Source organism: Mobula birostris, chromosome 4 (assembly GCF_030028105.1).
Source record: "Mobula birostris isolate sMobBir1 chromosome 4, sMobBir1.hap1, whole genome shotgun sequence".
NCBI classification, from domain to species: Eukaryota; Metazoa; Chordata; class Chondrichthyes; order Myliobatiformes; family Myliobatidae; genus Mobula; species Mobula birostris.
In genome coordinates this window covers 176,222,484-176,247,787 of record NC_092373.1, presented here as the reverse complement: position 1 = coordinate 176,247,787, position 25,304 = coordinate 176,222,484, and the positions used below count along the sequence as shown (strand labels likewise).

Here is a 25,304-nt window from a genome sequence, read left to right as displayed (position 1 = left end):
ACCCACGCGACTGCCTGATTTATACCCGCCCCGCGTGACTGCCTGATTGATTTATACCCACCCCCGCGCGGCTGCCTGATTGATTTATACCCGCCCTGCGTGACTGATTTATTTATACCCACCCTGCGTGACTGCCTGATTGATTTATACCTGCCCCGCGCGGCTGCCTGATTGATTTATACCTGCCCTGCGTGACTGATTCATTTATACCCACCCTGTGTGACTGCCTGATTGATTGTGTATTACCCACCCCACGTCACTGCCTGATTGATTTATACCTGCCCTGCGTGACTGATTCATTTATACCCACCCAGGGTGACTGCCTGATTGTGTGTTACCCACCCCACGTGACTGCCTGATTGATTTATACCTGCCCCGTGTGGCTGCCTGATTGATTTATACCCGCCCCCCGCAGCTGCCTGATTGATTTATACCCACCCCCCGACGGCTGCCTGATTGATTTATACCCACCCCCCGACTGCCTGAATGATTTATACCTGCCCCGCACGACTGCCTGATTGATTTATACCCGCCCTGCATGACTGATTTATTTATACCCACCCTGCGTGACTGCCTGATTGATTGTGTATTACCCACCCCACGTCACTGCCTGATTGATTTATACCCGCCCCGCGCAGCTGCCTGATTGATTTATACCCGCGCAACTGCCTGATTGATTTATACCCGCCCTGCGTGACTGATTCATTTATACCCACCCTGCGTGACTGCCTGATTGTGTATTACCCACCCCACGTGACTGCCTGATTGATTTATACCCGCCCCGCGTGGCTGCCTGATTGATTTATACCCGCCCCCCCGCAGCTGCCTGATTGATTTATACCCGCCCCCCCGACGGCTGCCTGATTGATTTATACCCGCCCCCGCGACTGCCTGATTCATTTATACCCCCCGCGACTGCCTGAATGATTTATATCCGCCCTGCACGACTGCCTGATTGATTTATACCCGCGCAACTGCCTGATTGATTTATACCCGCCCGCGCGACTGCCTGATTGATTTATACCCGCCCCGCATGACTGCCTGATTGACAAAGATAGCTGACTTCTGCATAACTGTCAAACCACTAAGAGGACCCTTCTGTTTGCCCATGTTCTGTGATGATTAACAACTCTTTGTATGGTATAAAAGCCAATGCTGTACTAAGTTAGATGTTCGACATGACCAACAATAGGGAGAGGAAATCTGTCCTGCTGGTATTTGGTTTCGAACTTCTCGCTGGTTGAGCTCGAACAAATAAACTGGTGAAAAGGATAAAGTAGAGAAACTGCTGTGGTGTGGTTATTGGTCCAGCGAATTGAAGTTTACAGAACAGCTACTTCTCTTCAACTATTCTGTTCTTAAACCAACTGGCAAAACCCAAATCACTAGAGTTTTGCAACCGCTTTGATCTCTTTGCACTAAACTTGACTTTGTTCATTCTAATTGTGTTATATCTTGTAAAAGTGTGTGTAACTTGTGTTTTTTTCTTGTGAATGCTGCTTATCTGGTGCTATGTGCCTGTGACTAGATTAGATTAGATTATGAGGACACACAGTCCTCTTTTATTGTCATTTAGTAATGCATGCATTAAGAAATGATACAATATTCCTCCGGTGTGATATCACAGAAACACAGGACAGACCAAGACTGAAAAACTAACAAAAACCACATAATTATAACATACAGTTACAACAGCGCAACAATACCATAACTTGATGAAGAATAGGACATGGCACAGTAAAAAAATACAAAGTCTCTCGAAAGTCCCACATCTCACGCAGATGGGAGAAGGAAGAAAACTCTCCCTGCCATGCCTGACCACAGTGTGACTCTGAGTCGTCCGAAAACTTCGAGCTCTGATCAGCCCTCCGACACCAAGTACCGAGCACCTCCTCTGCCGAATGCTTTGACCTCAGCCTCGCTCGCCAGCAGCAGGGAAAGCCGGGGATTTTGGGGCCTTCCCTCCGGAGATTCTAAATCGCACAGTAGCAGTGGCAGCTGTGACGAGAATACACATAGATAAGATGTTAGCTGTCCTGTGTGATCAGCAGTTGGTCTGCCACCTGTCTTCAAGAGAGAGATAAGGAACACAATGAAACAGCATCTGGAGATGTGTAATGAAGGGACGGGAGAGAGAGAGCTGTCTGGAGCGGCTCCCCCTTTGAACCCTGAACTGTTTGAAGTGATGGACAGGCGATATCCCAGCAGGGGGATAAAAAGGGACAGGTTCGCTAAGGCAGGACATACACGACACCCAAGGTAACGAGACCCTGGAAGCGGTGCGCCTCTCACGAGTCGGTGGGAAGTACTGGACAACGCACAGGGTGGAAAGGTACGATCAGCGGGAACCCGGTGTGTCCGCCCTTGCTTGGGTGCCGGGTTCACTGCAGAGGATCGACCGCATCTGGAGGAGGGGTCACAGTCGGTGACCTCAGGTGACATCACCAAGGACCTGCCTGAAAGCTGCTTGTGAGCAATTATCGCCGGTCTGTGAGTGGAAGCCGTTTCTGAATGATCAGTCGTTCCCGTTCTCTCTCTCTCTCTCCCCCCACGTTGTCCATCGCCATGGCAACGATTACTGCGAACTGAACTACTAAATTGGACTGAACTTTGTGTCACTTTGAAATTGGTCATTTATCCCTAGACAACGATAGAGCTTGATTGATGCTGTTATCTTAATTCTGTGCACATGTGTGGTTATCATTGCTGAACTGTTGCATTTATTATCCTTTCGATTACTGTGTTGCTTGTTTCTTTAATAAAACTTTCTTAGTTCTAGTAATCCAGACTCCAACTGAGTGATCCATTTCTGCTGGTTTGGCAACCCAGTTACCGGGTACGTAACACAGCGAACTGGGCATTTCAGAAATTTTTCCAGATGTTCCTCTGCTTCTCACGTCTGTCTTCATCAAATCAGAATTGTGCACAGTAGCCTACTTACAAATATGATATCATTTCACTGGAGAGGCTACGCGCGCTGCGTCGCGCCGCCATCTTCTCCTCCCGCCTGCAAGTAAGTTTTTCATCACACCCGTACTTGGATTTTCAGAAGGCCTTTGAGAGGGTGCCACACGTAAGGCTGCTTAACAAGCTACGAGCCCATGGTATTACAGGAAAGATTCTAGCATAGCTGATTGGCAGGAAGCGAAGAGAGGGGATAAAGGGAGCTTTTTATGGTTGGCTGCTCTTGACTAGTGGTGTTCCATAGGGGTCTGTGTTGGGACCGATTCTTTTTACATTATATATCAATGATTTAGATGATGGAACTGATGGTTTTGTTGCAAAGCTTGTAGACAATATGAAGATAGATGGAGGGGTAAGTAGTTTTGAGGAAGTAGGGAGGCAACTGAAGAATGGGCAAAGAAATAGCAGATGGAATACAGTGTCGGGAAGTGTATAGTCATGCACTTTGGCAGGAGAAATGAAAGGGTTGACTATTTTCTAAATGGAGAGAAAATACAAAAAACTGAGGCACAAAGGGACTTGAGGGTCCTTGTGCAGGATTCCCTAAAGGTTAACTTACAGGTTGAGTCTGTGGTGAGGAAGAAAGTGATGAAGTTAATGCTGCATCGGCAAGTTTTTTTTCTTCCTTCTACCGTCTGCGTGAGGTGATGGGACTTTCAAGAGACTTTGAGACTTTTTTTTACCATGCCCATGGTCTGTTCTTCATCAAATTACTGTATTGCTTTGCACTGTTGTAACTATATGTTATAATTATGTGGTTTTTGTCAGTTTTTCAGTCAGTTTATCGTGTTTCTGTGATATCATTCTGGAGGAACATTGTATCATTTCTTAATGCAGGCATTACTAAATGACAATAAAAGAGGACTGCGTGTCCTCATAATCTAATCTAATATGGCTGGGTGTCCATTGGTCGAGGAGGACATGATGGGCCAAATGGCCTATTTCCCTGCTGCAGGATTTGAGGCTCTTCCCAGCAATCGGCACGCAGCAATACGATTGCTGTGGGCTGTCCATTCAGTTCACAAAACAAACCAGTTTAGTTCTGAAGCTTTTATATGTACCAAGGGTGATTGATAAATTCATGGCCTAAGGTAGACGGAGTCAATTTCAGAAAACCTAGTACATTTATTTTTCAACATAGTCCCCTCCTACATTTACACACTTAGTCCAGTGGTCTACGGATCCCTTCTTTGTAGAAGTCGGCGTCTTGGACCTCCAGAAAGTGGTCCACAGCAGGGGTGATTGATAAGTTCGTGGCCTGGGGTAGAAGGGGATGAGTTATATGGCTCTCAGTACATGCACGTACAATTCAACTCTTTGAGTGATTATGCAGAAAGTTTGAAGTTAATAACCACGAACTTATCAATCACCCCTCGTAGCTCCTTGCGTATGGCGATTAATTCAAGAATTGGCACATAAATTTAACTTTATGCATTTAAAAACACTGCAATAAACAGATAAATATAATAATATAGTGTAATTATATCCATACGTCAAAGCAAATGTAAGGAATGGAAATATTAACAAACTCTAAGAAAGTGCTCTTGAAGTCTTTTATCAAAGCTTGTAGGAACAGCAATGTCTTTACAAAGTAAGCAAAATCATAATTGGTTACCTGGGCAGACACAGTTGCATCTTATGCCTTGTTCAATGAAGTCAGCAGCAACAGACTTTGTCAGTCCAATAACAGCTGCCTTCGAGGTGCTGTACACACATCTGTTTACAACACCTGAAAGAAAAAGCAATCACAATCAATACATAAATTCTCACACACAAAGATTTTTATAAAGTAATCCCCAGACACAGGATCAATGTTAACTGAATGGTAAGAAAAAAATAACATTAAAACACAATCCTCAATTATGTATATACAGGCGCAACGAACAATCGGCTGGAGGAACTCAGCAGGTTGAGCAGTATCCGTGGGGGAGAAAGGGAATCGTTGACTTTTCAAATCCAAAAGAGGAGATGGCAGCTACAACAGAGGTATGGCCAGTATGGAGAAGGGGAATGGTGAAAAGAGAACCCCACGTGGTTAGTGGAGTAAGGAGGAATGAAAAATGAAAGGTGGGTTGCACCTGGAAGTGGGGGATAGAGACAGGAGATGGTGGGGTAATAAATGGTATGGATGATAAATGGAAAAAGATGAGAAGGAGGTGGAACGAGGTGGAGGGAGCAGAGACTGAACACTGGAGACAGCTGCCGGTGAGTGATAAATAGGAACACAGAGCTACTGTGAAAACCACTGGGGGAGAGGTGAATGGCCTGCTGGAACCAGAACATAATGGAAGGTGGACATGCACAAGATAAATCTGTAGGTGAACTGTGTGGAGCGGATAGAACCAGGAGAAGGGGAGTATGGGAAAAGGGGCAAAAATGGAGAAGAAGAGGATGCCCAAAAAGGAAGGAGAGAAATAATTAAATGGAGGGGAAGACTACATAAAACTGGAAAACTCAATGCGCATGCCTTTGGGCTGTAGACTACTCAGGCAGAGTATGAGGTGTTGTTCCTCCAATTTGCTTTCGGTCTCACCCTGGCAGTGGAGAAAACTGAGAATGGACAAATCAGTGTGGGAATGGGAAAGGGAATTGAAATGAGAACTCAGGACTAAACACAGGTGTGCTGTGCATTGGATCCTATGTCTGCAGTCTCACCAATGTAGTGGAGACCAAATAGGGAATATTGATCGCAAAGGTTTCAGGAAGCTTCACCTGGAAGGGCAGTTCAGGTCTCTGGATGGAGACGGAAGAACAAGTGTTATATCCTCTGAGACTGCAGGGAAAGTGTCAGGGGCCAGGGATAGCTGGGTAGAGAGAAGGATGTGTGGACCAGGGAGTCGCGTAGTGTCATATCTTCAATAATACAGGTGACCCGTGCAGTATGGCCATTTCATTATAGAAATTAACCCTTACAAAGTTCACAAATCACCAGCTAAAATTTGAGATATGGAATAAAATACACTTTCATGGGACTCGTATCAAAAAACGTAAACCACTAAGATGAATAAAAGTAAACACAATTTTGTTTCAATTCACTTTCCTAGCTGCATATGCAGATGAAGTGGCTTTACTTTATTGAAAATCACGATGCAGCCTATTTTCTAGGAATGCAACACCTCCTCCCCGCCCTACCCCAGCCTGTATTTGCCAAACTGTGCAATTGACGATTAACCCTTTCCACCTTGATTTTAAATCTAGGATATACTGTATTTTGCTAGACTGTACTGAAGAATGGAAGACTAATTCATAACTAAAAACACAATGTGTAAGTTCAGCTCTTCCAACCGTACTCTCCCGCACAGGGTCAGAACATGATTTTAAGCAATAACCTTTCCTTAGACTGAGTAACAAACAGTTGGTCATGCCTGCATGGAGACACAGGAGATTACAGATGCAAGAATCTGGAGCAATGCATAAAATGCTGGAGGAACTTGGCAGGTTAGGCGGCACGTGTAGAGTGAAATGAACGGTGGATTTCTGGATTGAAACCCAGATGAAGGCTCCTTCAGCATGTTGAGTGTTGGGCATGCAATGACATCACTTCCCACAAATAAAACGTGGTACTGATCTCGTGAAACTCCTTTTCCATTTTCTATCTCCAACTTAACTCATGAAGGCAAAGGAAAAGACTGGGGAGAGGCAAAAGATTAAATTGCCCTCATTTAGTTTAGATTGGTTAAATAATTATGAATAATTGACATTCAACAATATAATGCATCTTTATATAATTCAAGATGCTTCACGGAGCAAAATCATGAAAGTACATGCAGAGCTGATCAAGCTTTGTTACACAAGGTAAATTTTAGAGGGGCCTTTAGTAAGATGAAGGATATGAAGAGGTGGAAGGAGATTAAAGGCAAAGCTTCCAAAGGAGATTGCACAAGAGGTTGATGACAGTGAAATGGAGTGTTCTGAATGAAAAACACAAGTGGGTTAGGCAGGTACAGGGTGGAGATTACAAGCTCTAGTGCAGTAAATCATGATGGGATAAACAGACTTCTAAATTATTAAAAAGGTATGAAATGCATCAAGCTTGGCTTATGATAAATATGGGCAGCAGTTCCATCACTGTGGTCTCAGGCAGTAACAGACAAACGGATTGCATTGAGTGTTTTGTGAGCATGACACTGAGGGAAAGCAAAGTAACCTAGGTAAAGTGGTACACCACTCACCTTTGATGCTGGATGCCACAGAGGACATGTTGATGATGTGGCCGGACTTCTTAGCAAGCATCTGCATTTCAAAGGAAAATCAATCAAAAGAATATTACCATAGGATTAGCATATGATTCATGCAGAGTGACTGCTTTAAAGTTCAAGGTAAATTTATTATGAAAATATATATATATATATGTCATCACTTCCAACCGAGACTCATTTGCCTGTGGGCATACTCAATAAATCCATAATACAATAGTAACCAGATTAGAATCAATGAAAGATCACACCAACTTGGGCATTCACCAGCGTGCAAAAGACAACAAACCGCGAAAATACAAAAGGAAATAAATAATAATAAATATCAAGAACATGAGATGAAGAGTCCCTGAGAGTGAGTTCATAAGTTGTGGCAGGGCAAGTGGAATTGAATGTAACCTTTTTGGTTCTGGAGCCTGATAGTTCCTGTACCACCTTCCTGATGGCAGCAGCAGGAAGAGAGCGTGTCCTGGGTGGTGGTGGTGGTGGGGGGGGGGGGGGGGTCCCTGATGATGGATGCTGCTTTCCTAAGACAACATTTCATGTAGATGTGCTCAGTGGTGTGGAGGGCTTTACCCTTGATAGACTGGGCCGTATGCATTACCTTTTTGTAGGATTTTCCATTTAAGGGCATTGGTGTTGCCATACCAGGCTGTGAGGCAGCCAGTCAATGTACTCTTCATTACACATCTATAGAAGTTCGTCAAAGTTTTAGATGTCACGCTAAATCTTCGCAAACTCCTAGGTATTGGCACTGCCGTGCTTTCCTCATAATTGAAACTGCGTGCAGGGTCCAGGACAGGTCCTCTGAAATGATAACACAGAGGAATTTACAGTTGCTGACCCTCTCCACCTCTGATCCCCAGATGAGGACTGGCTCATAGACCTCTGGTTTCCTTCTCATGAAGTCACTAATCAGTTCCTTGGTTTTGCTGACATTGAGTGAGAGGTTGTTGTCATGGCACTATTTAGCCAGATTTTCAATCTCCCTCCTGTTGACTGATGCATTACCACCTCTGATACAGTTCACAACAATGGTGTCATCAGCAAACTTAAATATGGCATTGTAGTTGTGCTTAACCACAGAGTCATAAGTGTAAAGCGCGCAGAGCAGGGGGTGAAGCACACAGCCTTGTGGTGCACCTGGATTAATGGAGGTCATGGAGGAGATCTTGTTGCCAATCCAAACTGAAGTAAGAAAATCGAGAATCCAGTTGCACAGGGAGGTATTGAGGCCAATGTCTGGAAGCTTAATGATTAGTTTTGAGGGGATGTTGGTATTGAATGCTGAGCTGTAGTTGATAAAGATCATCCTGATGTATGCACCTTTGTGGTCCAGATGTTCCAGGGTTGAGTAAAGAGCCAATAAGATGGCACCTGCTTAAAAACAATGGTCATTTCAAAATAAAATGCAATCATAATTATATGTGTTGCTGATTCAGCAAGAAATTACCAAGTACTGTATTGAAATAAAAGCGCTATCTGCGGGAAATACCCTGCATATGAGGTGTGTGCTCAAACAGCACTCTGGTAGTGCTCCCAACCCTTTCCGAGCACATTAACTTCATCACTTTCATTTGCTTCCAACTTCCATCCCGCCTTTAAATTCACTTAGTCCATTTCTGGTACTTCTCTCCCTTTCTCGACCTGTCTCCCTCACTGGAGACAAACTAACTACTGATATCTTTTATAATCACAAACAAGAGAAAATCTGCGGATGCTGGAAATCAAAGCAACACACACAAAATGCTGGAGGATCTCAGCAGGCCAGGCAGCATCTATATAAAAGAGTAAACAGTTGATGTTTCAGGCCAAGACCCTTCATCAGGACAGAAAAAATAGATGAGAAGTCAGAGTAGGAAGGGGAGGAAGAAGTACAAGGTAGTAGGGGATAGGTCAAACTGGGAGAGGGGGAGGGGTGAAGTAAAGAACTGGAAAGTCGACTGGTGAAAGAGATAAAGGGCTGGAGAAAGAGGAATCTGACAGGAGAGGATATAAGACCATGGAAGAAAGGGAAGAAGGAGCACCAGAGGAAGGTGATGGACAGGTAAGGAGATAAGGTGAGGGAATGAAATGGGATAATGGTGAAGGAGAACAGGTGGGGGCATTAACAGAAGTTCAAGAAATCGATGGTCATGCCATTAGGCTGGAGGCTACCGGCTGGAATATAAGGTAACACACACAAATGCTGGTGGAACGCAGCAGGCCAGGCAGCATCTGTAGGAAGAAGTACAGTCGACGTTTCGGGCCGAGACCCTTTGTCCTGACACGTCGACTGTACTTCTTCCTACAGATGCTGCCTGGCCTGCTGCCTTCACCAGCATTTTGCGTGTGTTGCTTGAATTTCCAGCATCTGCAGATTTCCTCGTGTTTGTGGAATATAAGGTGTTGTTCCTCCAACCTGAGTGTGGCTTCACACAGAAGTAGAGGAGGCCATGGTCTGACATGTTGGAATGGGAAAGTAGAATTGAAATGGGTGGCCACTGGGAAATCCCACTTTTTCTGGCAGACAGAGCATAGGTGCTTGGCAAAGCAGTCTCCCAATCTATGTCGGGTCTCACCGATATACAGGAAGCCACACTGGGAGCACCGGATACAGTAGATGACTCCAACAGACTCCCAAGTGAAGGGTCGCCTCACCTGCAAGTACCTTTGGGGCCCTGAATGAAGGGTCTCAGCCCGAAAGGTCAACTGTTTACTCTTTTCCATAGATGCTGCCTGGCCTGCTGAGTTCCTCCAGCACTTTGTGTGTATTTCTTTTATAAACTCACTAATTCCCATGCCTGTCTCCTATAAAAATATCATTCCCTTTTCTCAGTTCTTGTGTCTCTATTGCATCTGTTCCCAGGATGAGGCTTTCCTTGTCATGACATCAGAGATGTCCAATCAAGAACCTATCAATCTCTGCCTTAAATACATCCAGCGACCTAGCCTCCACAGCTGCATGTAGCAACAAATTTCACGAATTCACCACTCTTTGGCTAAAGAAATTTCTCTGCATCTCTGTTCTGAAGGGGCGCCCCACTATCCTGGGGCTATGCCCTCTTGTCCTGGACTCTCCCATCATGGGAAACATCCTTTCCACATCTACTCCGTCTAGGCCTTTCAATATTTGAAAGGTTTCAGTGAGATCCCCCCTCAACCTTCTGAACTCCAGCGAGTACAGACCCAGAGCCATCAAACGTTCCTCGTATGATAACCCTTTCATTCCCAGAATCATCCTTGTGAACCTCCTCTGAACCCTCTCCAATGCCAGTGCATCTTTTCTAAGATGATGGGCCCAAAACTGTTCACAATACTCAAGGTGAGGCCTCACCAGTGCCTTATAAAGCCTCAGCATCACATCCCTGATCTTGTATTCTAGACCTCTTGAAATGAATGCTAACATGGCATTTGCCTTCCTCACCGACTCAACCTGTAAGTTAACCTTCAGGGTGTTCTGCACAAGGACTTCCAAGTCCCTCTGCATCTCAGATTCCTGGATTTTCTCCCAATTTAGAAAATAGTCTGCACATTTATTTCTACTACCAAAGTGCATGACCATGCATTTTCCAACACTGTATTTCATTTTCCACTTTCTTGCCCATTCTCCTAATCTGTCTAAGTCCTTCTGCATCCTACCTGTTTCCTCAACACTACCTGCCCCTCCACCAATCTTCATATCATCTGCAAACCTGGCAAGAAAGCCATCTATTCCATCATCTAAATCACTGATATACAGCATAAAAAGAAGTGGTCCCAACACCGACCCCTGTGGAACACCACTAGTCACTGGCAGCCAACCAGAAAAGTATACTTTTATTCCCACTCGCTGCCTCTTACCAATCAGCCAATGCTCTAACCATGTTAGTAACTTTCCTGTAATACCATGGGCTCTTAACTTGGTAAGCAGCCTCCTGTGTGGCACCTTGTCAAAGGCCTTCTGAAAGTCCAAATATACAACATCCTCTGCATCCCCTTTATCTATCCTACTTGTAATCTCTTCAAAGAATTCCAACAGGTTCATCAGGCCGGATTTCCCCCTAAGGAAACATTGCTGACTTTGTATTATCTTGTCCTATGTTACCAAGTACTCCATCACCTCAATTGACAATTTACTCCAATCTCTTCCCAACCACCAAGGTCAGGCTAACTGGTCTATAATTTGCTTTCTGCTGCCTTCCTCCCTTAAAGAGTGGAGTGACATTTGCAATTTTCCAGTCCTCTGGCACCATGCCAGAGTCCAATGATTTTTGAAAGATCATTTCTAATGCCACCACAATCTCTAAAGCTGCCTCTTTCAGAACCCTAGGGTGTAGTTCCTCTGGTCCAAGTGATTTGTGTACCTTTAGGTCTTTCAGCTTTTTGAACACCTTCTCTCTTGTAACAGTATTTGCACCCACTTCTCTTCTTCACACACTACAACATCAGGCATACTGCTAGTGTCTTCCACAGTGAAGACTGATACAAAATACTCACTTAGCTCATCAGCCATCTCCTTCTCCCGTTATTATTTCTCCTGCCTCATTTTTTAGCGGTCCTATATCCACTCTCATTTCTCTTTTATTTTTAACATACTTGAAAAAACTTTTACTATCCACTTTGATATTATTTGCTAGCTTGCTTCATATTTCATCTTTTCCCTTCTAATGATTTTTTAAATTGCTCTCTGTGGGTTTTTTAAAACTTCCCAACTCTCTATCTTCCCACTAATTTTTGCTTTGTTGTATGCCCTTTCTTCTGCTTTTACAATAGCTTTGACTTCCGTTGTCAGCCACGGTTGTACTATTTCACCATTTGAGTACTTCTTCATTTTTAGAGTGAAGAATTAGTTCTGCACCTTCCTCATTTTCCCCAGAAACACACAGCATTGCTGCTCTGCTGACATTCCTGTCAGCAGCTCCTTCTAACTTACTTTGGCCAACTCCTCTCTCTCGTACCACTGTCATTTCCCTTACTCCACTTATCCCGATATGGCCTACCCTACATTGGTGAGACCTAATATAGATTGCGTAATGTTTTGTCAAGCACCTCAACTTCATCCACAAAAAGTGGAATTTCCTGGTGGCCAACCATTTCAGTTCCTATCCCCATTCCCATTCTGACATGTCAGTCTATGGCCTCCTCTTCTGTCACCGTGAGATCATTCTCAGGTTGAAGGAGCAACGCTTCATATTTTATCTAGATAGCCTCCAACTGATGACATGAACATCAATTTCTCCAGCTTCTGGCAATATTCCCCTCCCCCTTACCACTTCTTCATTTCCCCACTCTCGTTTCTTACCTTTTCTCCCCACCTGCCTATCACCTCCCTCAGTTTCCCTCTTCCTTCCCTTTTTCCTATGATCCATTCTCCTCCTAACAGTTTCCTTCTTCTCTAGCCCTTTGCTTTTTCTATTTATGACCTCACAGCTTCTTTCTTCATCCCCCCCACCCTCCTGACTTCACCTATCATCTTCAGCTTAATCTCCTTCCCCTCCTCCCATCTTCTTATTCTGACATCTTCCCCCCTTCTTTTCCAGTCCTGATGAAGGTTCTTGGCCTGAAATATTACTGTTTTCTCATTTCATGTCAAGTCAAGTTTATTGCCATTTAACTATAAACACATATATAATGTATATAACCAAATAATGTATATAGAAACAAGGCAACATTTCTTCGAACTATAGTGTAAAACACAGTAATACACAAAACAAATAACACACGATAGCTTATGAAGGTAGGGATAAAATCTACAGGTGAATCATACATAACATTAATGCACTTTAGTTTGCTGTTTAAATATCATAAGGTACTGGACAGATTAACCAGTGACACTTCAGATATGATGTGGCTGTAAGTTCAGAAGCCTGATGGTTTGGGGGGAAGAAACTGTTTCTCATCCTGACTGTTCTTGTTTTTTTTGCATCTTAGTCTCCTGCCTGATGGTTTGGGGGGAAGAAACTGTTTCCCATCCTGACTGTTCTTGTTTTTTTTGCATCTTAGTCTCCTGCCTGATGGTAGAAAGTCAAAGAGGATGCTGGATGGATGGGTGGGATCCTTAATAATACTAAGGGTCCTGCGTATGCAGTGTTCCTGATAAATGTCCCCGATGAATTCTAGGGAGACCCTTATGATCATCTCCACAGATACCGCCTGACCTGCTGAATTCCTCCAGCATTTTGTGTGTGCTGCACCAGTTCTGTTTTCTGTGCCTTGTTCTGATTCGCTCTCCTGTCAACCCAAGATTCCCTTCACCTTCCACCCCATCAGCCTCCACATTTAACAGATTATCCTTCCTATCACTTTCAATGTGATTTTTCAATCAGACACCAGACCTTCTCCATTTACTGTTCCCTCAGTAATTCCCTGGCCCACTCTTCTAACCCACTGACCACTTCCTTATCTCACAGCACTTAATTCTCATAAAGTATTACAGCACGGAAACAGGCCCCTTGGCCATCTAGTCCATGCCATCCTGATCTTCTACCTAGACCCATCCGGCTGCATCCAGACTTCCTGCAGACTCCTCCACCCAAACGTCTCTTAAATGATACAAACGAACCTGCCTCTACAACTTCCTGGCAACTGGCAGCTCATTCCATGCTCGCACTACCCTCTGAGTGAAGAAATTTCCTTTCAGATTCCCTTTAAATATTTCACCGTTCACCTTAAACTTATGGTCTCTATAGTTCTCATCTCACCAAACCTGAGACCTTATGCATTTCCTATCTATAACCCTTATAATTTGTACACCTTTATCATGCCTCCCCTTATTCTCCTGTGCTCCAGGGACTAAAGTCCTAACCTATTTAAACTTTCCTTATTACTCAGGTCCTCAAGTCCAAGTCCAGGACCTGGATTCTGGTGCCCCAATACACTTGGGCTGCCCAGCCAGAAGCCGTTCTCCATCTAACTAAATCGGCTCGGCACTTTGCGCGATACAACCTCAAACCTGGATTAGGTGGACGGGCATCAAAGCTCTTGTCCATCGACTCCTCTTCAAAGTGCTCACTGCATCTCTGACAGCAATATGAACTCCGTCTGCTACTCCAGCTCAAACATGTTGCACCCCACAACGCCCTAGCACAGCTCATCCCCCGAAACAGCCTCACCTCCACCTGCCTCCTGTCCGAGGCGATAGTTCACCACAATTTTCTTCGGAAAAGATGTTATAAGTAACACTTTTAGTCAAATCTCCTGCGTTATGATTTAACTGGAAGCTGCTGCACATCTTCAGTAGCGCTATCTTAAACCGAAACTTCCATGTACTCCTGGAAAACAATTCTTGCCTTTTATACTTCTTCCCTTCCTACTACCCAGACATCCAAACAATCTCTCCAGTAGAAGCAATAATTCACTTCCAGTTTAATGTACAGCATGCTGTGCTCTCCTCTGCTTTGGAGAAACCAAAGAAAGAGTGGGTCAGCACTTTGCAGGACACCTGTGTACAGTCTGCACATGTCATCCTGAGCTTCTAGTTGCCTGTTTCTTGAATTCTCGTCCCATTCTGTCCTCTTCTCCATTGGTCTCTTGTATCTCATCTTCCAACGAGAACCTTTCAGTTAACCAGCCTTTCCAATTTGTATCAGAACTAGAAAGTTCTGAAGAAAGGTCATCAATCTCCATTTTCCTCTCTCTGCAGATGCTGGCTGACTTGCTGAGTATTTCCAGCAATTATAGTGTCTTTTATCTCACACTTTCCTTTTTATCCTCTGTTTTATTCATCTGATTCTATTTACATCTCCTCCAGCCACAGCAGCTGTGATCAACAAATCTTCACTGTTCTCTCAGCCAATGCCTCCACTATTTATTTCATTCAGTCTCTCTTGTTCGCTAGTCACAGACATTCCCTTTTCTTTCTCTCCATCATTCTCTGCAACTTAAAACATGTTTGTTGTCTAACATTTTTAGTTCAAGCCAAGATATTGACCCTGTTTCACTCTCCTGACATGTCAAATGTTTCCAGTATCTATACCTGGTCTGCAGCATCTGCAGTTTTTTTGCTTTCCAAGTATATTGAGAGTTTTAAATCAAGTATTACTTCATTTGCTAATTATTTTGAAAAGAAGGCTTTGTTATTATCTGCAAGGGTATACAGGAAGAGATCAGTTTCAGGACCAAATAGGCAGAAGCAAGATTCAAATCGGGTATTGTTAAGTGCAATAAGTTGATGGCACAAATGAGGCCACCCTGGAGTCAAAGATGGCAATGAAATTGCAGAGTTCAGAACAAAATTTCCTGAAACAAAACAGCTCCTGACGAAGGGTCTCGGCCCGAAACGTCGACTGTACCTCTTCCTAGAGATGCTGCCTGGCCTGCTGCGTTCACCAGCAACTTTGATGGGTGCAGCTCATGTTTGGCAGATTTCAACTGTCTGTAAAGAAAGTTCCATTTTAGTTCTCTCTCTGGTCTTTCAAAGCTACCAAGGGATGTGGACTTCACAGGCTAAGCCAGTGTTTAACTGCTGTAACCTAGTTGCCCTTGAGAAAGTGGTGGTGAGCTGCCTTCTTGAATCACTGCAAAATCTTTGAGGTGTGAGTGTACCTACAATGCTGTTAGGGACAGAATTACAGGATTTGGTCCTTACAACAGTGAAGGACAGCCATATATTTACAAGTTAGAGTTTGTGTATTTGGAGGATTTTGTCTAAGGAGTCTCAGTGAGTTGCTGCAGTGCATTCTGTAGATGGCACTGTGCATCAGTGGTGGGGTGAGTGAATGTTTGGGATGGTGGGCCTGGCAAGTGGGCTGCTGTGTCCTATATGGTGCTGTTGAAGCTGTACTTGTCCACACAAGTATCAGTGCTTGTGTCACTCTCTGGGGTCTCCCTCACCATGGTCTATCTAGATGCAAACTAAAAACAGAACTGGAGAACTGCTGGATTGTTTTTTTCAAACATATAGGTTGTGAAACTCCAAGGTGTTGCTTCAGCATAGTTTGCATTATCGATATTATCTTTATTCCATTTAAAACCACACAGTCAGTGGTGTTGAGCTTTTCATTAATTTTTTTCAAAGTGGTTTACTGGTCAACAGGGAATTGGTGAGGTCGTTTTCCTTTTGAGGCCCTTAGCACTTAGTAGAGCACAGCCTAAAAATGACCTCCTTTCTCCAACATCCCACAAACTCGATGGTATGGTAAAGTTTGTCAATGTTTCTATAATCCATTGCATTCACTGTACAGGGAATTGGCCTATACAGCTTCATAAGAGCCCTGTTGGCCAGCCATATCCATTTCCACCTTTCATGATGCTGGACTTAGGGTTGGACTTTCAGAGGTGGTGAGGGTCTTAAAGAAAATTAATTTATGTGGTCACAGAGAAACAGCATTGCTCAACGCTGAATGCTTCTCAACACATAGGCTAAAAAACAGATGTCTCAAACTGATTCTGAGTCCAACCATTCATTAACTGAATTCACACTGTTTGTGTACTCTATTTGAATAGCACTTTGTTGTCACGAAGACGCAAATCCCTACATAACACATGCTTGTATAACCTTTACACAATTGTTTATGCAAACAGCTGAATCATATTTCCATAAATTGCCAGAGCAGGAAGTGAGAGCTTCTGAACCTTGGGTAAAAAGGCTTTGATCATCAGGTACATGCTGCGGACATTAAGGTTCATGGTAAAATCCCAGTCTTTGTCTTCACAATCCAGAACTGATCCATGATGGACAAAACTAGACAATAAATCATTTACTCATCAAACACAGATACTTTATTCTTCCAAGCCACACACACAAAATGCTAGAGGAACTCAGCAAGCAGGCATCATCTATGGAAGAAGAGTACAGGTGACATATCGGGCCGAGACCCTTCAGCAGGACTGGAGGAAAAAAAACTTCCATCCATGTTTCCGAAAAATGCGTTAATATACGGAAAACCGTATCTTAAATCAGTGGTGGATACTCAGACTCAAGAACCAAATCTATCTCACACAATCACACTTTTGAATGAATCAATTCTTTCACACCCTCTTCTCTGTGTTGCTACCACATTCTCATTCTCTTAATTCTGCCTCTCGCAGTTATGCCACTATTGTTACTTGAGCATTTCTTTTACCCTGCACAACAGGCTTTGCACCATTCTGCTGTTTTGTACTAATCACTGTACGTATTTGTTGTATTTATTTATTACCATATATACTCTGTGAGGTTCACAGAGTAAGGAATTTCATTGCATCCTGCTGTACATGACAATAAGCTAATCTGAATTTTAAGCTTACTCAAGGACAAGGGTATAGAGTCATAGAATACCACAGCACAGGTAAAGGACCTTTAGACCATAATATATGTACGTAAATGTGTAAGTATAACTTCTCTCCTTTTATACCCATCTCCCATTTGAGTTCCCTGCATCCTCTGAATTTTATATGAATGCCATCCTTTCCTTATCCCAATTTTGTTGCCACAGTGATTAAATAGACTTTTTAATTATGGCTTTCAGTCCCCCCTTATGCAAAGGCACCACTACATTTGTATCCTTAATTTTAAGTGATTGTTTGGTAACAATATCTGCCACCTTGTTTCCTTCAACCCCGTGGAATGCTCTGCCTCAGAAGGCAGTGGAGGCCAGTTCTCTGGATTCTTTCAAGAAAGAGTTAGATAGAGCTCTTAAAGATAGTGGAATCAAGGAATAGGGGGAGAAGGCAGGAAAAGGGTACTGATTGTGGATGATCAGCCATGATCACAGTGAAAGGCAGTGCTGGCTCGTAGGGCTGAATGGCCTACTCCTGCACCTATTGTCTACATAGGAGCAAATTTGGGCTATTTGGCCCATCGAGTCTGCTCTGCCATTTCATCTTGGCTGATCCATTTCCCTCTCAGCCCCAATCTCCTGCCTTCTCCCCATATCCCTTCATGTCCTGACTAATCAAGAATCTATCAATCTCTGCCTCAAATATACCCAATAAGTTGGCCTCCAAAGCTACCTGTGCCAAAGAATTCCACAGATTCCCAATTCCCTCAGGCTAAAGAATTTTTTCTTTATCTCCTCTCTAAATGGACGTCCCTCTATTTTAAGGATGTGTCCCCTGGTCTCAGGTTCCCCCATCATAGGAAACATCCTCTCCACATCCAACTTTAGAGGCCCTTTGATCAGTTTCAATGAGATTTTTCCCCCCCCCACCCCCATTCTTCTGAATTCCAGTGAGCACAGGCCCAGAGCCATCAAGCGCTCCTCGTATGATAAGCCTTTTAATCCCAGAATCTCCCATGAACCTTCTCCAAGGTCACCATGTCATTTCTTAGATGAGGAGCCTAAAGCGGCTCACAATACTCCAAGTGAGACCTCACCAGTGCCTTATAAAGCCTCAACATTACACCCTTGCTTTTATATTCCAGTCACTATGAAACAAAATGGTCCTTTTGCCCAAATAGTCCATGCTGAATTGTAATTCTGCCTAGCACCTGGACAACAGCCCTCCATACCCCTCTCATCCATGTATAGTATTTATCCAAACCTCTTACAAAGGTTGCAATCAAACCACTTTGGCTGGCAGCTTGTTCCACAGTCTCAGCAGGGTGACCTCAGATTCCCCTTAAATATTTCACCTTTCACCCTTAACTTAGTACCTCCAGTATGATGATACATTTCAAGTATCTTGAATATTTGTAATCATTATTCAGATGAATTAATGCACTCATTCTTCAAGGCAGGTACAAACTTAGTGAAAACACAAGTACACCTTCAATGCTTGACAGATGCCATCACTCATCTTTAATACAAACACCGATTTTCATTTTAAAAATTCCATTAACAAAGTTTGAACATTTGTATCAAACAACACTAATTATTTACTGTACAAGCTCATTTTCACTGAAATGGGTTCAATAGTACTTCAATGCTATGCAAGGGAATAAGGATAAGCTGAACTCAAACATCCAATTTCGTCAAAGGAAGGTTCATTGCAAAAATATTTGAAGATTTTATCTTTATTACCCTGCACAGTTGAACAGAACATCAATTCTGTCAGTCTCTCTGGCCAGCTTTTCAATTTGTTCTTTCTGAGTCACATCCAGAACTTTGGTTTGAATACCTATTGGAACACAGAAACATTTGACAGAAATGCAGATTAATGCACACATAGGTCACAACACAGGCCCCTACAGCCCACATACTTGTGCCGACCTTTTGGTCCATTCTGAGATCATAGTAACCCTTCCCTACTACATAGCCCTTTAATGTTCTATCATCCTTCTGCCTATCCTTAAATGCCCCTAATGTATCTGCCGCTGTCTCTACCACTACCCTTGGCAGGACGTTCCACACACCCACTACTCTGTGTAAATAAAAAAACACTTGCCTCCGACATCCCTCTTATATAATCCTCCAATCACCTTGAAATTATGCCCCCTCATATTAGCCATTTCTACCCCAAGACAAGACCCTAGCTAGCTATGCCTCTTATCATATTGAACACCTCTATCAAGCCGTCACTCATCCTTTTTTGCTCCAAAGAGAAAAGCTGTGCAAGAGATGATGCACAGTAGCTGTGAGAAAATGGAGGAAAAATGAGCTAGAGATTCACTGTAATATTTTCAAGGAAAAACTAGTCTCCTTTAATGTTGTTATACACTCTGCACGAACAGCCCATTATCCCAAGATTATTACAGAGAATAGTGGTGATTCAGGAATATTGTTCCCAACTATAAACCAACTGTTGAACCCTGCCCCAACTTAATGCCACAAAAAGTGAGGAATTCACAATATTTTTTATCAACAGTTACTTCCACTAGGGAGAATGTAGCTACTGATATTGGTAACCTCTATATCCAATCTCATCAAAAGACAGCAACATGTCAGCATTTACCAGTACAGTGGATTTCATTTAATCGGGTCACATTGGAACCAGTAAATTTTGACCCAAGCAGCCACCCCGATTAACCGAAGTTCCATGGAAATGGTTAAAAAGGTATTTTAAAAACTCAAACTAAGTAACAAATTATGTATTGAAATGTAGAACAAATTAGACTACCACCAATGTACCTTATAGTACTACAGTACAATAAAACTGTGTAATTATTCCTAATAGTTATCAACGGAGGAATTCATCCAGTGTGCACAATGAATAAAATATCTAAGGCGTGTTAACTTTTCCTGCCATACTCAGTGCTACTGAAGCCCAACCACGGCTAGGCACCAATAGTTTGTCGGTCCACTTACCTTGTGTATCATATCTAAGTAAACAAACCTTGCATAAAATGAACCCAAGCTGATGTTACCAAGGTGATCTAGTACACAGACTTCTCAGCAGAGAGGAAGAAAGCAGGGGGAAATGAGAACAGAATTAGGACAGAGACAAAAAGGAAGGTGAGAAGAGAACAAATACGTGTGTGTGTGTGTGTGTGTGTGTGTGTGTGTGTGTGTGAGAGAGAGAGTGAGAGTGTGAGAGACAGCGCACAAGCCAACATGAAAAAGGATGATTCTGAGTCCTCTTGCTCAGCACTCTGTTCCACTACCACAGCCGAACTGAATTATAGCTTCTTCACCTTCATTACTTAAAACTACATCACTCTGTAGAGTTAGCATAGGTACTAACAGCTGAAGAAGCATTTAATCATTTGCTGCAGCAGAGCAACTTGTTAAAATAGTCTTGATGAAATGTTGACTGTTTATTCCCCTCCAGAGATGCTGCCTGACTGGCTTACTTCCTCCAAAATGTGTGTGTGTGGTTGAAGATTTCCAACATCTTGTTTTTATAAAGTAGTAATGTAAATTGCCATATAAATCCACAGCAATCATAAAGCCAGGACTACATGGCCTCTTCAGCCTTATTAAGGCACTGCACAAGGAGATTGGGCAATGCAGACCTCAGATTTAGATCAACACTATTCAGAGGATAATAGTTTTGAGATCTCAATTGTATTTCAAGGCACTTATAAATGAGCTCTTCAGACAGAATCATGAAAACCTGGTATACTATGTAAATTAAACAAGACATAGGAACAAAATTGGGCCATTTGGCCCATAGAGTCTGGTCTACCATTTGATCATAGCTGATTTATTTTCCTTCTCAACCTCATTCTCCTGATTTCTTCCTGCAAACTTTGACATCATTACTAATCAAGAACCTTCCCCATAGATTGGGTGAATCAGGTTGGTTAAGGAAGTCTTGAGGAGGACTTCATGGAATGCATCCATGATGGCTTTCTTGAGCAGCATGTTAGTGAATCTACAAGGGAAAACACTATCTTAGATCTAGTCCTGTGCAATGAGACAGGTAAGATTAACGATCTTGTAGTCAGGGATCCTCTTCGAAAGAGTGATCATAGTATGATTGAATTTTGCATACAGATGCAGGATGAAATAGTTAGATCTAAAACTAGTGTATTATGCTTGAAAAAGGGAGACTACAACAGGATGAGGGAGGAGCTGGCTAATGTGGATTGGGAGCACAGGCTATTTGGTAGGACAGTTGAGGAACAGTGGAATACTTTCAGAGATTTTTCACAGTGCTCAACAAAAGCATATTCCAGTCAAAAGTAAGGACAGTAAGTGTAGGGAGAGCCAGCCTTGGATAACTAAGGAAATAAGAGATAATATCTCTTGTACTACAGGAAACATCCTCTGCACGTACATTCTATCTTCGCCTTCCAATATATAGTAGGTTAAATGAGATTCCGCCCTCTCCCCCCGCCCAATTCTTTTAAACTTCAGTGAATACAGGCACAGAGCCAGCAAATACTCCTCACCTTTTCATTTCCAGGATCATTCTCGCAAACCTTGTCTGCACCCTCTCCAACTGCGTGCACCTACTCTTAGATATGGGGCCCAAAACAGCTCAAAATACTCCAAATGAGGTCTGACCATTGTCTTATGAAGTGTGAAAAAGGAAATGAAGACATTGTACCTTTAGATAGCTAATGGGGAGGTCCTGGGGAAAGTCTGCATTACAGCGAAAAGGTAGTGGATGTGGATGTCTGAAAAGGAATGAAGGTAGGCATGCCTATCTCTAGGGCCCGATTGGGTATAACCAAGAATACTGGGAGGAGCTACAAAAGGAATTGTGGGAGACCTGGCTGAGGTATCTGCATCATTTTTATTCCAGGTGAAGCTGGAAGAATGGAGGGTGGCTAATGTCATGCCTTTATTTAGGAAGGGTTGCAAAGAAAACCTGCCGAGTCCTGATGAAGGGTCTCGGCCCAAAATGCCGACTGACTATTCCTTTCCATAGATCCTGCTTGTCTTGCTGAATTCCTCCAGAATTCTGTGTGAGCTGCCCTGGGAACTATAGAGCAGTAAGGTTAACAACTAAAGTAGAAAGTTACTCGAGGAGTTTCTGGGGGATAAATTATACATACATTTGGAAAGAAAGGGGTTGAATAGAAAGTCAGCACAGCTTTGTACATGAAGCGTCTTGCAAATTTGATTGAGTTCTTTGAAGAAGTAACCAAGAAAGTCAAAGAGCAGGGCAGTATATGTGTTCTGTATGTACTTTGATAAAGTTCCACATGGTAGGGGTCCATGGAAAGCTAGATCTCTTGTGATCCAGGGAAAGCTAGTTATTTAGATTGAGAATCGGCTTGACTGTAGGAAAGATGATGGTGGAAGCCTGTCCTTTGCAGTGGGGTCCCGTAACTAATGGTGTTCCCTAAGGCTCGGTACTAGGCCCATTGCTATTTGTCATCAATATCAATGACTTCGATGAGAATTAACTAGATATTGTTCATCAATTTACAAATCACACTACAATAGGTGATATCATTGACAGTAAGATGGCTTTAGAATTACAGAAGGATCTTGATCCGATAGGAAAATGCACCAAAGAATGGCAAGTGAAGTTTAATTTGGGAAAAGTGTGAAGTGTTTCATTTCGGGAAGACAAATGAGGGTAGCACTTCCACAGAGTACAGTAGGATCTGAGGAAGTGTTGCAAACAGAGGGACCCAGTAGTACAAGTACATGTCTCCTGCGAGTGTTGTTGCAGGTAGAGGGAGTGGTGAAGAAGGCTTTTGGCACCCCGGCCTTCATTAGTCAGGACATTAAGTATACAAGTTTGGAGGTGGAGGTGTAATTGTACACGATACAGATGAGACCTCTGTGTTGATCAAGCTGTTATAGGAAAGATGCTATTAAACTGGTAGGAGTGCCGAAGAGATTTACAAGAACGTAGGTATTCCCTTAAAACCCTCCTTTTTTTTTGAATAAGTATATGGTGAAATGAGTGCACTTCATTCTGAATATGTGCAAATCAACATCAGAGACTTAAAAGATGAACAAACAGTCGACATTTCAGGTCAAGACCCTTCTTCGGAACTGGAAAGGAAGGAGGAAGATGCCAGAATAAAAAGGCGGAGGGAGAGGAAGGAGGATCAGCTAGAAAGTGGCAGGTGAAGCCAGGTGGGTAGGAAAGGGCTGGAGAAGAAGGAATCCGTTAGGAGAGGAGAGTGGACCATGGGAGAAAGGGAAGGAGGGGCACTTAGAGAGGTGATGAGAAGATGTAAGAGGCAAGAGTGGGGAAAAGAACAGAGAAGGGAATTTTTTTTAACAGGAGAAGTTGATGTTCATGCTATCAGGATGGAGGCTACCTAGACGGAATACGAGGTGTTGTTCCTCCACCCTGAGAGAGAATTCATCGTTGCAAAAAAGGAGGCCATGGTCTGTCATGTTGAAACGCGCATGGGGATAGGTATTAAAATGGTTGTGCACCATGAGATTCCACTTTTGGCAGATGGAATGAAGATGCTCGACAAAGCAGTTCCCCAATTTTTTCAGGTCACGCCAACATAGAGCAGGCAGATACAATAGACAACCCCAACAGATTTGCAGGTGAAATATTGCCTCACCTGTTGAGGCCCTGAATGGAGGTAAGGGAGGAGGTAAATGGGCAAGTGTCGCTTGCAGGGATATATGCCAGGAGGAAAATTAGTGGGGAGGGACAAATAGACAAGGGAATCACAGAGGGAAGATGGCAGAAATTGCAGGTTTATGCTCACCCCATCTTCCCACTGTCTTAACAGGGATATAGTTCCTCTTGTTCTCACCTATGACCCAATAAGCCTCCGCATCCAACACATCATTCTTCACAACTTCCACCATCTTCAATCAGATCCAATCAGCAAACACATCTTTACCTCCCCCTCCACTCTCCGCTTTCCACAGGGATTGCTCCTTCTGGGACAGGGTTCAAACATTTCCATACTCTCCGGGACTAACCACTGCAGACTTCCCAACTACTGCAGTGGCAACACCTATCCTTACCATTACAGAGATCTGCACTTGCTTTGGAAGGCAACAACAATAACTTATAGCATGTTTAATATGATGAAATACCTTAAAGAGAAAAATCTGGCCCTAACCAGCGGAAACAGACGTTAGATCAAGAGATCAAAAACCTGGTCAAAGATTGTAGAGTTAGAGATGGCTGCAAAGACAGAGAAAAAGATTATGCAGGAAAATGAAAACAGGGATAAGCACTTTTTTTTAAAACTGCGGCTTTGCTTAATTAGGAACAAAAGAGCAGGATGCACAGAGCACACTGAGACATTGGCTTCAGAATTTGGATTGGCTCATATTTAAGTAGTCTAGAAGATGGGAGATTACTCCGATAACTGGAAATAGGGCAGACTAGTTAGGGAACACCTTGGCAAGAATGGGAGGTCAGAAATAGAGGCTCAATGAAAGAGAAATATCTAGGGGAATTGGAGGCAGGGAGTTAGAGCCCTGCCAGATGAGAAAGGGACTGGCCTCAAGATTGTCATGGAGATCAGTTGTCAGTAGAATGGGATAAGATGGGTGAAAGACATAAGATTGAAGAAAGTTGTGGAACCCAGTAGTTACTTCAGAGCTTCCTAATCCAATAAAGAGCTGGCTGGGAGCAGCAGACAAGTAGACAACTGGGGAGAACTTGGGAGTTCGTAGTGATATACAGTAAAACTGCTTCAGAGTGGGAACAAGGGGAAAGAGACTGAGGATTGCAACTAGAAGATTTGATGGAAGGAAAGGGGAATGATTTTGCACTGTGATATATTTAATTTTTAGGCTTCACTCCCTCTCCTCTGAGACAAAATATGGATGAAGCTCCCTTCCATCCCACTAACCCCTGCATTCAATAGTTCATTCTCCACAATTTCTGTCACCATCAAAATGATTCCACTATCACACACATCTTCTTTCATCATTTTGCAAGGATCATTCTCTCTGGTCCACTTTTCTGTAACCACAAACCACCCCCTTCTTG

At 43.2% G+C, this 25,304-nt stretch overlaps 1 protein-coding gene across 1 annotated transcript in view; it reads right to left on the bottom strand.

Moving 5' to 3' along the window:
* Positions 1 to 25,304, bottom strand: part of bdh2 (3-hydroxybutyrate dehydrogenase, type 2) — a 107,730-nt gene that overhangs the window by 77,594 nt on the left and 4,832 nt on the right. The window contains 4 exon segments of the mRNA XM_072256560.1: positions 4,580 to 4,693; positions 7,137 to 7,197; positions 16,695 to 16,803; positions 19,064 to 19,160. Coding sequence (XP_072112661.1) covers positions 4,580 to 4,693; positions 7,137 to 7,197; positions 16,695 to 16,803; positions 19,064 to 19,160 — 381 coding nt within the window.